This window comes from Ursus arctos, unplaced genomic scaffold (assembly GCF_023065955.2).
Source record: "Ursus arctos isolate Adak ecotype North America unplaced genomic scaffold, UrsArc2.0 scaffold_29, whole genome shotgun sequence".
Taxonomy (NCBI): Eukaryota; Metazoa; Chordata; class Mammalia; order Carnivora; family Ursidae; genus Ursus; species Ursus arctos.
In genome coordinates, this window is record NW_026622974.1 from 2797670 (window position 1) to 2813147 (window position 15478).

Here is a 15478-nt window from a genome sequence, read left to right on the forward strand (position 1 = left end):
AGTAACAGTTTACTTGTGTTTCTCCGTAGAAGAAATTTATTTGTCTTTTCAGTCGATTTGACCTTGACCTTTCAATCGATTTGACCTTAGGCCAAGATTGGGGAATGTTTTGTTTGCGAAAGGGAGCTTCAAGAGTGCAGAAAAGTAGATGATAGGGAGTGCAAAGGCCATTTTGACGGTAAGTTGTTCCTCTCTAATGATCAAAGGAAGGAGCAACTCTTGATTAAAATAAATTAATTATTTAAACTCCTTCACTGGCTCTTCCTTCCCCACAGCTGCTGTGTCTCTGGCAGCTTCCTTCAACTGCCTGCTGAAGAAAGGGGATTCCACAAAGGGCCCTCTATTCACACCACGGCCCTGATGGATGAAGTCTTGTTCTGTCAGAACTTACCGTTAGAGCACATAAAAATTAGGTTAAATCACTGAAAGCATCGCTTCTAAGGTAATCCAATTGAGTAGAAGTAATCTTAGTTTTGGGCCAGGAGAGCAGTGACCAGCATGAAGATGATTTTGGTTCACAATGACTGCTTCATTCTTCCTATCTGGTGATTACATTTAAGTCCCAGAAATTCTTCGTTGTGGCTTCAAAGCTGTAAAAACCTGATAACTTTGTTGCGAACTCATTTGAGGAAATAAAAAGCATTAAGATAACTCTAAGCAAAAGGATCAAATGCTTATTTCTGGAGGGAAGTATTACATTAAAAAAATTTGTGTTAATGATGACAACTATTGTTTTTGAGTCATGGAAATGTGTTTTGAGTTTCACTCTGGGGACAAAGGGCTAGTATCTTTAATCCTGCTATCTACAGCAAAACAGCTTCAGTGTAGGGAGTCTGTACAGTGTGAAAGTCCTCTGTTGGGTGGGACTGTTGAAAGAAGACTCCCTCCCTCTCCCATAAGAGGTAAGGTGATCTCATGTCTTGACCTCTACATTTCCTTCCTGACACATTTCAAGCTCTTCCTGTTCCTGTTCTCAGCAGCAGGGTGGTGTCACTGCTGTCCAGTTGCAGACTGAGGCCCAGGTGGCATCCGCCTCAGGCCAGCAAGTCCAGACCCTCCAGGTAGTGGTGCCCTCTCTGATTCTCTGTAAGCACTGCATGAATTTCTCCTGTCCTCATGTCTGGTGCTGTTTGTGGTAGGATCTCAAGGAGAAATGGCAAAGTCAATTGCATGTTTTTGATGCTGTTAACTTGTGTTTGAGGCTTATAAGATTCCAGTCTCCTCACGTTTCATGCCTAGTCATGTAGTCACCCCAGTATCAATTTTCTAAAATTGAATTTGGCTATTGTGTTTCTTTGGGAATACCCAGGAAGGAAATGGCATAGGTGACAGTAAGAAATTCTTACAGGTGGCGTTAGAATCTATTTAGAGCTCAAGCTCTATACTAAGAATGCACAGTAAAATTCCGTGGATTTGTATTTATAATAGTGGAATAAAAATAACTAGGGTTAGATTATGCTTTATTTTTATTAAAAGGACAACTCAGCTGCAAAATAATCCTTGTACTTGGCAAGATTTATCTAATCAGTGAATCTTGTTAATCTCTTAACTGCTGCCTTTTCACTACCTTTCCTGAGGAAACCATGGCCATTTTTATTACTAGATTTGCAAAGATTACTCTATACCTCTTCGTGGACAGAGGTGGAATATGCTTTCTACAAGTCTTAGGTATCAGAGCCACTCTAAGAATTCTTACTTAACCGGAGCAGTTCCCTAACATTATGCTTGGCCAAGCTAAAAATCCTAAGTTGGGGTTATATTTTGGCAAATTCCTATGTAAAAATAAGAGTAGAACCTAAGTCTTTTCTGTATCTGCAAGTTATTTTGATTAAAATGGCTCTATTTCTGAGAAATTGGCAAAATTTGTGTGCACTGCCTTTTTTCCTCCATTGAATGGAAATGATTCAAAGTAGGACCTAGAATGTAGACCTGGCATCTCACTTCAGTGCTGCTAAGCATCCAGCAGTTACCTGCCCCTCATGGTAATCATGCACTTTAATCCTTCAGCCCCACCCCCACACTTGACATGTGTAGTGTCTGATGATGATATGCTGTCAGTTCTGAACATAAATTAGGCTGAAAAAAGCTGAGCTTGTAGGTACTCCTAAATATGTTCAAATCTCAGAGTTCAACAGCTTGTTCATGTTTTTCATGCTTGCTTCATCTTATACATAAAACAGTATTGTCATTAACCACTTGTGGAATGGGAATGTAACATGCTCTTAACTGTATGGCTTCTTGTCTGGTGCATGTGTCTTTGTAATCATATGTTGTAAACGCAGTGGGCTCCTTGGAGTTTCAAATGGTTTATCATGTACACATTTAGTGTGTCAGTGAGAAGTTCAAGATGATGGGTAGCCAGCAAATTACGAACAGTTGGGCCTTAAAATTTGTGTTTCTTACTTATGTAGATTTTATTTAAAAGAAATGGGAACACTTTATGGAAATGATGAAGACCTTTCCTCTAGGGGTCTCATTATTTTGGAGAATTTTAAATATTTCTTTCAGTTACTCATTTAATAAATATTCAGAACAATCCTTTCTGATGGAGTATATGCAAACATTGGTGTAGCAAAGGGAATTTAATTTGATAAGGAAAGGAGAAAGCATGAGAGAATCAGATTATAAAATCCTTTAAAAAGTAAAGTGGAATTTCTCAATGAACAGTTTATAAAACTTAGGATTTAAATATTCCTGAAGATTCAGATGCATTTGGTGGTGGTGGTGGTGGTGAGGAGGAGGAGGGGGCCTTAATATCTAATCTGTTCATCTAGGGAAGATTGATCTTTTAACCAATTACTGTTATTTGAACACACTTTTCAAGGGCATTAAAAATCAATATTTTAGTCATGTGAATATTCTTGTGTTCTGATACAAATAATCCCTCAAAACAAGGACAGAATCTGAAAATGAAAATTTTGGACTTGCAGCTATTCTTTTGAATATTTCATTTCATTTCTAATGTGGCTGGTTTTTTGGCTTCCAGAGTGCATTCAATTAGCTAGGTATTTTGATGTTGCGATTCAAGATGTCATAGAGCACGTATAATGCCCTGTCTTCTAAAGTAGTCCATTTACTCAAAGGAACTTGAAAGTTGGGAGTTTTTTTGGTACACTTGAGTGTATAATTCCCATATTTATCACTGTTTCTGTTAAAACTAAAACAACTATGCAGATATTGCAGGGTCCAGTGTGAGGAATTCACCACAGAGCTTGAAAACTGACCAGAAGATATTTCTAGGCCTTTCCTAGTGGGCTCTTGAAAGAACCACAGGACTAGAATTCCCAGAGTGAGGTATAGGGTCAAAGTTGTGTATTTCCTTTATGCTTGAGAGACTGTGGGGAGAAAGGGTCTTCTGTATAAGCTTCCAGAGCTGCTTGCTGCCCAGCCTCCTGGAGTCATTGCTGGGTAGTTTGATTTATTCCTTCCAGGTTATTTAGAATTGGCACTCAACCACCATCCCCACCATTAGCCCCCCCTCTCACTGCCTCCTCCCCAGCCTTCACTAGAAACTATTCCTGAATATTAGTCTCAAAAGGCACATAGTTTGGATGTTTTGATTAAGTGCTTCTCATGGATTTAGCCTGTATTTGATGACAAATGCCTTATATCTGTTGAGACTTCCTAAAGACCCTGGATATACTTCATTATATCTGACCTTAAAGTATTCAGCTTGGCGTTTAGTCAAAGCTAGAGTGCTTTTTAAGAAGATAACTTGAAGATAGGGACTTGAGACTCATTTTCTTAGTGTCTCTTCTACCTTTTCCCCCTATACCAAGGCAGCAGAATAGTTCCAGTGATTATCTTTTGGTAAAAACCATTTTGTGTCTTATGTTATTTCATTGTTCTTATTTTATTTCCTTCTAGGTCCAGGGGCAGCCATTAATGGTACAGGTCAGTGGAGGCCAATTAATCACATCAACTGGCCAACCCATCATGGTCCAAGCTGTCCCTGGTGGACAAGGTCAAACCATCATGCAAGTACCTGTGTCTGGGACTCAGGGTTTGCAGCAGGTGAGCGATGCAAAAAATCTCTAGACAGAATATCAGAGGTTTTTAAGAAGAGCTTGTTAGGAACTGTCTTATTATTGATTTGGCATTTACCACCCTACATTCACAAAATTAGTCGATTTTCCACTTTTGTACTATCAGTGATAGAAAGCAGAACTGTACAGAAATTGGACATCTCTGGTAAAGACTAAGATGTTAGGTATGATCTTGAATCCTTATATAAAGAATACAAAAAGATGAGAGCCTGGTTTAATAGAAGGGATTCATTGGTTTGATCTTTGTTGGAACTTCTGGCAACTGAGGGAATTTACAGAGTGCTTTGGAAATTAACTGTTCTTGGTCAGGAATGTTATCCTTTCATTTCTTCCCAAGTGATTTATAATTTGAATTATCTAGCAAGTGATGAAGAAAAAATATTTCAGTCCAAATCCATCACACACACCTAAGGCTGTACTTAGTGCAAAATGTGTAACCCTTAAATACTTTTTTAAATATTTTATTTAAAGGGGGAGCAGTAGGAAGAGGGAGAAGCAGACTCCCCGCTCAGCAGGGAGCCTGACATGGGGCTCATCCTGAGCCAATGGCAGACACCTAACTGACTGAGCTATGCAGGCACCCCAATACTTTTATTTTAAAAGAACTGAAAAATGAATGGTATTTCCCTTATGAAGTTAGAGAAAGAAAGAACAAAATGAGCAAAAAAGTAGGTTAAAATTAATGAAGTAGAAAACTAACAAAAATGCAGAAAGGGTAAATAGAGGCTGATTCTGTAAACAGACCAATAAAGTACTTAGGTAAATCCACAGGAAAAATGGATTCAGAAACAGAAAACAAAGGTAAAACAAGACATGCGGCTCGGTGGCATCAGATTTTTAAAAACTGGAGGGATCTTTATCGAGTAGGTAGAAATTAAAGAGTTTATATCCGGTGCTAGAATGGGTGTAGAGAAAAGGAAACATTGTTGGTAATTTCAAATTCTGAGGGCATCTCACTACTAAATACATAAACATAAACTCTTTCTGCCCCACTTCTGAGAATGTATTGTGTAAGAAGAAAAGCACCTGTGTACAGGGAGAAATGTACAAAGACATTTATTGCAACATTGTACTAGAAAAGAAAATGTAACCTGAATGTCCATTCCATCAATAAGGATAAAAAAACGGTTGAGTACATCATACTCTATGCTCATATATGGAGCATTTTTTCCCTGTTAAAAAGGGTGAACTGTTCACTAGGGGCGTAATCAATATTGAAGTATTTTTAGTGAAAAATAATTTGCAGAGAAATATATACTAGTGGTTTCTGTAATGAATAGCCAAACACTCATGGATATGTATGTTTATGTGCATGGAGGCGGGGGGGGGGCAAGTGAGAACTATTAACTTTTTGGTATATCTGTATTTTGTTTTAACAAGTGAAATGATCACAATGATTTAGTTGTTCTGGAGGAATTTAATAGAAGTTGAAAAAACCAGGCATGATCATACTACTTGATAAATCTAAATTAATTTTTATATAAGCCCTTGTAATTTTATGTACTTTTTTTTCAAAGTGTATTCTGGGATTTTTTGTTTTGCTTTATTACTTTTGTTCTTTTGCTTCTATAGGTAAAATTACTATAAGTGTGTTTGAATGTGATTGCTTTATTTTCCAGTTGAATTCTTAAGAGTAATTCTTTGGAGTGGAGGGATTGCTTGGCAAAGCGTAAGATCATTTTTAAGGCCGTTGGCATATTTTTGCCAAGATAGAGTTGTAGTTAAGATTAAAAATAGTTTCCACATTGATCCATGCATAAATGTATGAGGCTCTAAATATATTTTGTGTGTGTGCTTGCCGCAGTGTCGTACTGCTGTTTCATTTCTGTCCTTCTCATTGCCTCCTCTCCAGCCCCCCTTGCCACGCCTTCCTCTCCACTGTGGAGTATAAGTGGTGTGATAATAACACTAGGAACAGTGTACTGTGAATGCAGTGACCTTTCATTCCCAGGTCTGCCATTAAACAAGATTTCTGATCCTAGCCAAGTCATTTGATTGTCAGTGTTCTCATCCAGAAATGCAGTTTATATCAGGTGATGTTTAGGGCTCATTCCAGCTCTAAATTCTGTGATTTTATGGGGATTTTTTGGCCTGTAAAAGACTTTGAAAGGGTTATTTATTTCATTTCCTTCCCTTCAAGTAGGACTGTAAGTAATCAAACCATCCTGGAGAAATTCTTTTCTGTTAACATGTATAAAGGTCTAGGTACGATTCCATAGCCTCCTTTAAAATGCTTAAGGTTTCAATCCCTTTTTATTAGAGGTTGCTTCTCATTAGTGTTTTTTGAATAACCACTTCTTTTAGAAGAGTACTCCTTAATCTTTTTTGGATTGCATGCTCTTTTAGAATTCCACTGAAATTTATATCCTCTTAGAAAAGGTACAGATGTTCAGATACATGCTAAATTTGTCTATAATTTTAGATTAAGATCCCTGGCTTAATAAGGACAGTGGAACCAAAGTAGAGAGTGAAGAAATAAATGCAAGAATATTGGAAGTTGATGTATAATAAACATAGTATAAAATACCAGTGAAGAAGTGGTTTTGGGGCGCCTGGGTGGCTCAGTCGTTAAGCGTCTGCCTTTGGCTCTGGGCGTGATCCCAGTGTCCTGGGATTGAGCCCCACATCAGGCTCCCTGCTCTCCTGGCAGTCTGCTTCTTCCTCTCCCACTCCCCCTGCTTGTGTTCCCTCTCTCGCTGGCTGTCTCTCTCTGTCAAATAAATAAATAAAATCTTAAAAAAAAAAAAAATGGTTTAAGAGTGACATAGAAAAAGAAAACATGGTATCTGTCTCATACTATATACTTGGTAGATTTACAGTCTAAATGTAAAAAAGCATACTTGGAAACTTTTAGATTTTATTTACGAGAATTTTCTTTATGTCATGGAGTAGAGTGGATTTTTTAGAGACATAAAAACCAAATTGATTTGACTACTTCAAAATAAAAATGTATATACGTCAAAGTATAAATAAAAGAAAAGGTGCAGATACGCAGAAGATAATTTTAACACACATAATTTGGTTTGTATCCAAACTACATAAAGAACGTTTATGTATCGATATGAAAATAACAATCCAGGAGAGAAATGGGCAGAGAATATGAATAGATGGAAAAGGTATTCCAAATGACTAATAGCAGGTATCCCTTGCTGTTTGAAACTCAGGAAATAGATTCAGATAACTAATTAAATGTTTACTTATTTATGTATTTGCCACTACTTTCTAAGTGCCAACTATGAGCTAAATATTTGGAGAAAGTAGTTAAAAAGACCTAGGTAAAGGATTCTGGGAAGATGGTGGAGCAGGACATTCCAGGAATTTGTCTCCCCACCTATACAATAATCGCACTGGCAGACTTTGTCTGATATAAACTATTTTGGAATTCTCGAGTCTTTTGAAAGCTTTTTACTTCTAGGGGGAGGCATAGACTTAGAGTGAAGATAATTTCAGTAAGTTTGAGCTCTTAGCACAATAGCAGCTACCCAGCAGCTTAGCAGGTAGCTGTACACAGGTCTTAAAGCAACCTCTGGGCAGCTTATAGGAGCCAGAGTGAGCAAAATAGACCCCATCCTCTAAAATCAGGGATCACTGATTGCTGCTTCTGATCAGAGGTGCAGATGAAGGAGGAGGCAGCCTGTATCATCAAACCTTTCCCCACTGTTGTTAAGTCCCTCTCCCTCCAGCTGAAGTGACTGACCCCTAGGGAATTTTTTAAAAGCCAGTGCCCTTCCCTGCCCCCTTCGTTTTTCTCTTTTTCCCCTTTTGAGAGCCTAACTTTAGACTCTAAGACACTCAAAAAGAAGCTGAATATTTGGGAAAATTAGAAAAGGACTACACATACTTGGGGACAGGCACAGTTCAGGAAAGACCTGAAAAGGCCTTCAGTTTATGCCTTAGGCTGATTTTTTGGTACAGAGACTGCCTACAACAATCAAAACAATAACAGCAAATCCCAGGGAAGGGAAAGAATCTGATTTCCACAGCTACTACATTATTTGACTTAATATGCAGTTTCTAACAAAAGTCATAAGGCATACAAAGAAACAGGAAAGTATGGCCCATTCAGAGTCAAAAATTAATCAATCTAGAAACCATCCTTTAAAAAAATAGATTTAGTGTAAGACTAGCATTTTAAGAACAACTGTCCTAAAGATGCTCAGAGAACTACAAGAGGAAGTTGAAAAAGTCAGGGAAGCAATGTAGAACAAAATGGAAATACCAATAAAGTGATAGAAAACCTGAAAAAAAATTGTGGCACTGATCAGGATGATAAGGGGAATGAAAAATTCGCTAGAAAGATTCAAGGCAAATTTGAACAGATAGAGGAAAGAATCCACAAACTTGAAGATAAGGCAATGGAAGTGATTGGATCTGAGGAATAGAAATAAAAACATTGGGAAAAAGTGAGCAGAGCCTGAGGGAGCTGTGAGTCCACTATCAAGTGTGCCAACAGATGCATTGTGGGAGTTTGAGAAGAAGAGAAAGAGAAAGGTCCAGAGAGAATATCTGAAGAAATAATAACTGAAAATTTCCCAAATTTGATGAACGACATTAAGATGAACTCAGAGACCAACAGCAAGACACATTATCATCAGACTTTTGGAAGCCACAAATAGAGGCTCTTGAAAACAGCAGGAAAGAAGTGACTTGTCCCCTACAGGGGATCCTCAATTAGATTTTTAGCAGATTCCTCATCAGAAACTGGAGGCCAGAATGCAGTGACTAATATATTCAGAGTGCTAATAGAAAATAAACATCAGGGCACCTAGGTGGCTCAGTCTGTTAAGCATCCAACTCTTGATCTCAGCTCAGGTCTTGATCTCAGGGTTGTGAGTTGAAGCCACACTGGGCTCCACACTGGGTGTGGAGCCTACTTTAAAAAAAAAAAAATCTATCAGTGGAGCACTGGGTGGATTAGTCAGTTAAGTGTCTGCCTTCAGCTCAGGTCATGGTCATGATCGGGCTCCCTGCTCAGCGGGGAGTCTGCTTTATCCTCCCCTTGCTCATGCTCTCTCTCACTCTCCTGCAGACACACACACTCTCTCTCTCTGATAAATAAATTCTTTTTAAAAAATCAGTTAAAAAACAATAGAACAACCAGACAGATGAGTAAGGAAATAGAGTACTTAACACAAAAGACTAACTAGATAAGACAGACTTACGTAGAACACTCAGCCCAACAGCAGCATTCTTGTCAATTGCACATGGGAGCTTTCCAGGACAGATCATATGTCAGGATACAAGTTAAGTCTCAGACTGCATACGAAGTATCTTTAACCACAGTGGGATGAAGTTAGAAATCAACAGAAATAAAAGTAGAAAATTCACAAATCTGTGGAAATTAAACAGTAAACTCTTAAATAATCAATGGCTCAAAAGAGAAATTACATGAGAAATTAGAAGATACTTACAGACAAATGAAAACAAACACTCAACATACCAGGACTCACAGGAAATGGCAGAAGCAGTGTTGGGGGGAAGTGGATGACTATAAATGCTAATGTTAAAAAACAAGGAAAATTGAATGACAACCCACAACTTAACCTTACAGCTTAAGTAATTAGAAAAAGATTGAATTAAAAAGCTGGCCAAAAGAAAGAAATAATAAAGACTAGAGCAGTAATAAATGAAATAGTAAAAAAACAATAGAGAAAATAAATGAAAACAAAAATCGATTCTTTGAAAATAACAAAATTGACAAATCTTTAACTAGATAAATTAAAAAAAGTCTCAACTAAAATCAGAAATGAAGGTGGGGATGTTACTACCAATTCTAGAGATGAAAAGATTATAAGAGTATTATGAGCAGCTAAATGCAACAAATTGAATAACCTAAAAGAAGAGCAAATTCCTAGAAACAAAACCTACTCTACCAAGACTCAGTTAACAAAGAAATAGAAGATCCGAATAGACTTGCAGTAAGTAAAAGGTGAAAGATGTATCTGATTGGAAGAGAAACCAGAATATAGAGCTTATAATTAGTAAGGAGCTTGAATCTATTATCAAAAATCTCCCAACAAATAAAAGCACTAATGGCTTCACTGGTGTATTTTACCAAAAACTTGCAAGACTAATACTAAAACTCTTCCCAAAAATTAGAGAGGAAAGTACTTCCTAATTCATTCGGTGAGGCCAGTATTATTCTGATACCAAAACCAAGCAGACATTGCAAGAAAAGTTACAGACCAATATGCGTTATGAACATGGATGCAAGAATCCCCCCCAAATACTAGCAAGCCCAAATCCCGAGCATATTAAAAATTACACACTATATGTAAGTGGGATTTATTCCTAGAGTTCAGTGATGCTTCCACATAGAAAAATTGATGCGTGTAATACACTGCAGTAACAGAATGAAGGGGGGAATAACTCTACTGTGTTGAAATAACGCCCAGGTCAAAAATGTCTGGTGGTGGAATAAATGAAAGAACTAATGAGATGGGAGATAAAGAGGTTGTGGGAGAACCATTTGTTCTGTACCCTTGATTATTGTTAAGGTGTGAACTTGTATATAAAATACTGGAAGTTTTGAGCTATGGGGTCTTCCTAAATGCATTCTCTTTTGTTTTTAAAAATGTGTACAGTAGCTGTTAACGTGAAAACAGGATTCTATACACCCAGCAGTTAAAGTGTTAACTAGTTTTTCAGTAATAAAAAGCTTATAAGAAATATTTTTCAAATTTCTTGTCGCATTTACAATGACACTCTAATAAATTAGCCATAGCCATTAAAAAGAGAAATGAAAAAAAATAGATTTGGATAGCACAAGTTCCTTCTCTATCCAGAATTGTTACCTGAGGTTTAGCAGTCCAAACCCAGGAATCGAATTGAAAATGCAAATTAAATCAGCAGAAGACCAGCAAACATTAATGTCAGTACTGAGCATTAATGAAGATGTTGGAAAATAGGCATGGGGTATAATCTGACACATTGTATTATCTTTTGCTGCAAACAAATTATTCTAAAAGTTAATGGTTTAAAACAACAGATTATTACCTCACAGTTTCTGTAGGTCAGGAATTCTGGCACAGCTTGTCTGGGTCCTCTGACTCAGTGTTTCTCTCAGCACACTGGTGGGCTGCAGTCAAAGTGAGGTTCAACAGGGGGAAGGATCCACTTTAAAGCTCAACTTACGTGGCTCTTGGTGGGCATCAGGTCCTTGTCTGTAGGCCTCTCCGTGGGGTAGCACACGGCACAACAACTGTCTTCCCTCAGAGCAAGTAAGGGAGAGTGAGAAAAAGCCAGCAAGATGGAAGTTGATCTTTCTGTAACCTAATCTCAAAAGTGATGCCCCACTACTTTTGCCAGATTGTTTGTTAGAAGTGAGTCACTAGGTCCAGCACACTCATGGGGAAGATTACATAAAGGAGTGATTACGAGAAGGCAGCTGGAAACCATTTTAGAGGCTGTATACCACACACCATCTCCTTCAACACAGGAATTCTTCTAAATACTTAAACTCCTAACATTTGCACAAGGATACATGTTCATTAATTTTTGTGTGTGTGTAAAATTTGTTAGTAAAAATAAAATTGTTGGAGAAAAACCCAAATGTTAGGGGGAATGGATGAATAATAAATTACAGTATAATTACTTAATCACCAGTTAAAATGAGTGAACTAGTTCTGGGGTGCTCAGCTGGTTCAGTTGGAAGAGCATGTGACTCTCGATCTCAGGATCATGAGTTCAAGCCCCCACATTGGGTATAGAGATTACAAATAAACACTTTAAAAATGATGAAATAAATACTTTAAAAATACTTTAAAACTGGCTAAATTTTTAAAACACTGACCAATAAGAGCAGATTGCAAAAAGATACAGTATATTACTATTTATGTGAAACTTACAAACTAAAACCTATCCATAGGTTTTTATGGATAGAAATGTGTAAAATGCTCTGTGAGAATGATCACATTTTAATACAGTGAATAATTTTTAGATGGGAAGGGAATGTTAAGCAAATATGGCAGAACGCTAATTTGTTAAATCTGAGTGGTGACTGCATGGGTTTCTAATATGATAGTCTCAATTTTTCTATATGTTTAAAGCTTTTGTATATACATATTTATAGAATAACATTTTTTTCAACATTTTATTATAGGAAACATCAAATAGACAAAAACAAAGAGAATGGTGTGATGACTCCCTACCACCCAGCTTCAACTTTTATCAAAACATGACCAGTCTTCCCTTTCTCTCTCAAGGATTATTTTGAATATATATAATATTCTTTTAGCTATAAAAAATATTTTAGAATTTGTTTTTAAATGAACATGCTTTATGGTTATCTGTCATCTTTTTTAAAACTGACTTTGATTCTTTAAAATCATCCTGTATCTAGACAGCAGCCAGAATTCCCCCCATTGTTTCATGAATGGAAAACAGCTTACGTCTAATTTATAATAATAGAGAGCAGAACAAAATTCTGTCGTCTTTTCCTCTTTAGAGCCTTTCTTGCTTTCTAGAGGAATTTGGGTACCTAATACTCCAGGACCAAAAGTATGCCAGTGGGGTACTAACCTTTCTTTGTGTTCTCTTGCACAGATACAGTTGGTCCCACCTGGACAGATTCAGATCCAGGGTGGGCAGGCTGTGCAGGTGCAGGGCCAGCAGGGCCAGACCCAGCAGATCATCATCCAGCAGCCCCAGACGGCAGTCACTGCTGGCCAGACCCAGGTAATCCCTATTAGGTCTGTCAACACAAGAGCACAGCCGATTGGGAAGGGTCAGACAGCTGAGCCAGATCTCTCACCGCTCGTAGAAATGGGGAAGAAAACACCAAAAATGTTGTATTTTCTTTTCTTAAAAAGTAGGGGTCCTTTATGGTAGCTTTGGAATGTATTCTATTGTCACGATTTATGTCCTTCAGACCCAGCAGCAGATCGCTGTCCAGGGACAGCAAGTGGCACAGACCGCTGAAGGGCAGACCATTGTCTATCAGCCAGTGAATGCAGACGGCACCATTCTGCAGCAAGGTAAGTGTGCCCGTGTGTTTCTGCAGGACCTGGGGGGCATCTTTTTTATCCTTTGAGCAAATGACTGCCCCACAAATTTCGTGGTGACCTGCACACAACACATTTTTGAACAACACAAATTGTTTCTAAGTCTCCGTTAATTGTTGTTTTCTCGTCATTCATACATGACCAGGTTTGGTAACATTTGTAGGCGTTCCTTACAGTGGTTGTTGAAAGATTGGTCTTAGGGATTATAGAATCTTTTGAGCCTTTCTAGGGGGAAAAATGTTTCTAAATAGAAGATTGGAAATACAGTTTCATTATTGGTAATAGAAGAAACAGATCAAAAGTCAACTTGGAATTTAGTGTCGTTGCTACTTACAGTTTTTTTTTTCTTTTGTTTTGTTTTTTTCTGGTCCACTTTATTATTAGTTTTTGCCCAAAAGACTTATATCTGTACTGTGTATGCAGCACTTCACTAAGAAATTTTCTTCTCGAAGAGCCTCTAATCTATTAAATCTATTAGGGAGATATATATGTGACCAAATAAATACAGTGCAGAGCCTTTATAGAGGTATGTTCTAGGAATAGATAATAATAGGAGTGATGAAATCTGTTTGACTTGGGAGGAGAATGGACTTCAGAGAAGAGATGGCTTAAGCTGAACTTGAGAGCTTTTGGAAGCTTCTGTCAAATAATTAAATCTGGAAAAGACATCTGAGTCCATGAGCAAAAGTTTGACTTGTGAGGGGGTACCTGGGTGGCTCAGTCGGTTAAGCGTCCTTGATTTCAGCTCAGTTCGTGATCTCAGGGTTGTGAGATCAAGCCCCAAGTTGGGGTCCATGCTAGACATGGAGTCTGCTTAGGATTCTCTGTTTCCCTCTCCCTCTGCCTGCCCCGACTCACACATATGCGTGCTGTCTCCAAAAAAAAAAAAAGAAGTCTGACTTGTGATTAAAATTTAGCAATATACAAGCTCCAGTGAGTGCATTAAGTGTGCTCTCCTATGACTCAGAAGGCCTGAACTACATTGAGCCCAGGCCAGAGCTCAAACAGAAAATGGTGAACAAATCCGTAAGTAGTGCTGGTGATAGTTTGGGGGCCTGGAGTGTTTGGTTTAATTTTAAGTTTTAGTTCTACAACAGGTTGAGTCATTGTCAGTTTAAGATAAACAAATTATAAATTTATAAAATCTCCATCCTAAACAGATTATTCATGTATACAAGAACAGTGGTATAGCTGAAGTCAGACTGACCTCTAGAAGAGGAGGCCTCCAAGCTTTCTCACCAGCCATTGAAAGCTATTCCTGGAATACCCAGGGAGGTATCCACTTCAAGGATAATTTTATCAGAACTAGAACCCAGACAGTGAATATCAAAGGTAGTGAGTACTTGGCTTACATGCAGCAAACGGGGCAGAGAGTAGTAGAATGCTTCTCCCTTTGTGCTGTTCATTATGTTTTTCCAAGATAAGTAAGTGTGTGCCAGACAGAAGAGGGACTAACTGTGTTCCCTTCTTTCTGTGTACCTGTTTTTTGTTTGTTTTATGTTTTATTTTCTTAAAGTTACAGTCCCTGTTTCAGGCATGATCACCATTCCAGCAGCCAGTTTGGCAGGAGCACAGATTGTTCAGACAGGAGCCAACACCAACACAACCAGCAGTGGGCAAGGGACTGTCACTGTGACACTACCAGTGGCAGGCAATGTGGTCAATTCAGGAGGGATGGTCATGGTAAGAAAACGGATTCTTTACCTCACTGTTTCTGTCATTTATCTTTCCATATATCTCTTTGTCATTGAACATTTTTTTGGACTTGGAATTTGAGGTCTTTCTCATAAAGCTTGTTGATAATGCTGGCCCCTTGGGATTGAATTGATCCTTAAGGCACTTACAGAGATCTGCTTTTACAAGAAACTAAATTACAGTGCGTTATAATTCATTCTAAGCACCTATTATGTGCTGGGGACTATTCTAGGTGCTAGAGATGTAGCAGAGGATAAACAGGTAGAAATACCTGCTTTTGAATAATCTTATTCGGAATTCAAAAATGAAGGCATAGACTACTAATCTTTGGGAAGTGGGCAATCTATTGCCCACAGTGAGTGAAATGAGAAACTCAAAATCAGATTGTAATCAATAAAGAAACCAAAACATGTATGCTATGAATACATTGGGAAGATAGGGAAGGAGAGATGAGTAGTAGGATAAGTGGAGGCTAAGTCCTCCTGTCCAAAATGGATGGCAGAACATAATATCTAAAATGGGTAAATTAAGAACAAGTAGTAGAAGCCTGCACACAGTGGTGGAGGAAGCTCCCAGAAGAAACAACACATCCGTTCAAAGTTGTTATAGTTGGGAAGGGAGCGGGACGTGGGAACCTGTTACTGGTTTCCTCATACACTTAGTAGAGTGTTTTTAGTTTTAGTGTGTTTAGAAAAATTAGGTTTGAATTATTTACTAAGTTGAGTAGCTAGTTAA

At 38.0% G+C, this 15478-nt stretch overlaps 1 protein-coding gene across 30 annotated transcripts in view; it reads left to right on the top strand.

Annotated features, from left to right (window-relative positions):
* Positions 1-15478, top strand: part of NFYA (nuclear transcription factor Y subunit alpha) — a 31295-nt gene that overhangs the window by 8542 nt on the left and 7275 nt on the right. For 8 of the 30 annotated variants that reach the window (XM_044387228.3, XM_044387229.3, XM_026507489.4 and 5 more), the window contains exons 3-7: positions 978-1064; positions 3868-4014; positions 12591-12722; positions 12916-13021; positions 14565-14731. In XM_044387228.3, the coding sequence (XP_044243163.1) occupies positions 978-1064; positions 3868-4014; positions 12591-12722; positions 12916-13021; positions 14565-14731 (639 nt within the window). Of the gene's footprint in view, positions 1-90; positions 179-275; positions 1065-3867; positions 4015-12590; positions 12723-12915; positions 13022-14564; positions 14732-15478 lie in introns of all 30 variants that reach the window. The other 22 variants (XM_048219618.2, XM_048219620.2, XM_048219617.2 and 19 more) reach the window with 11 other exon arrangements.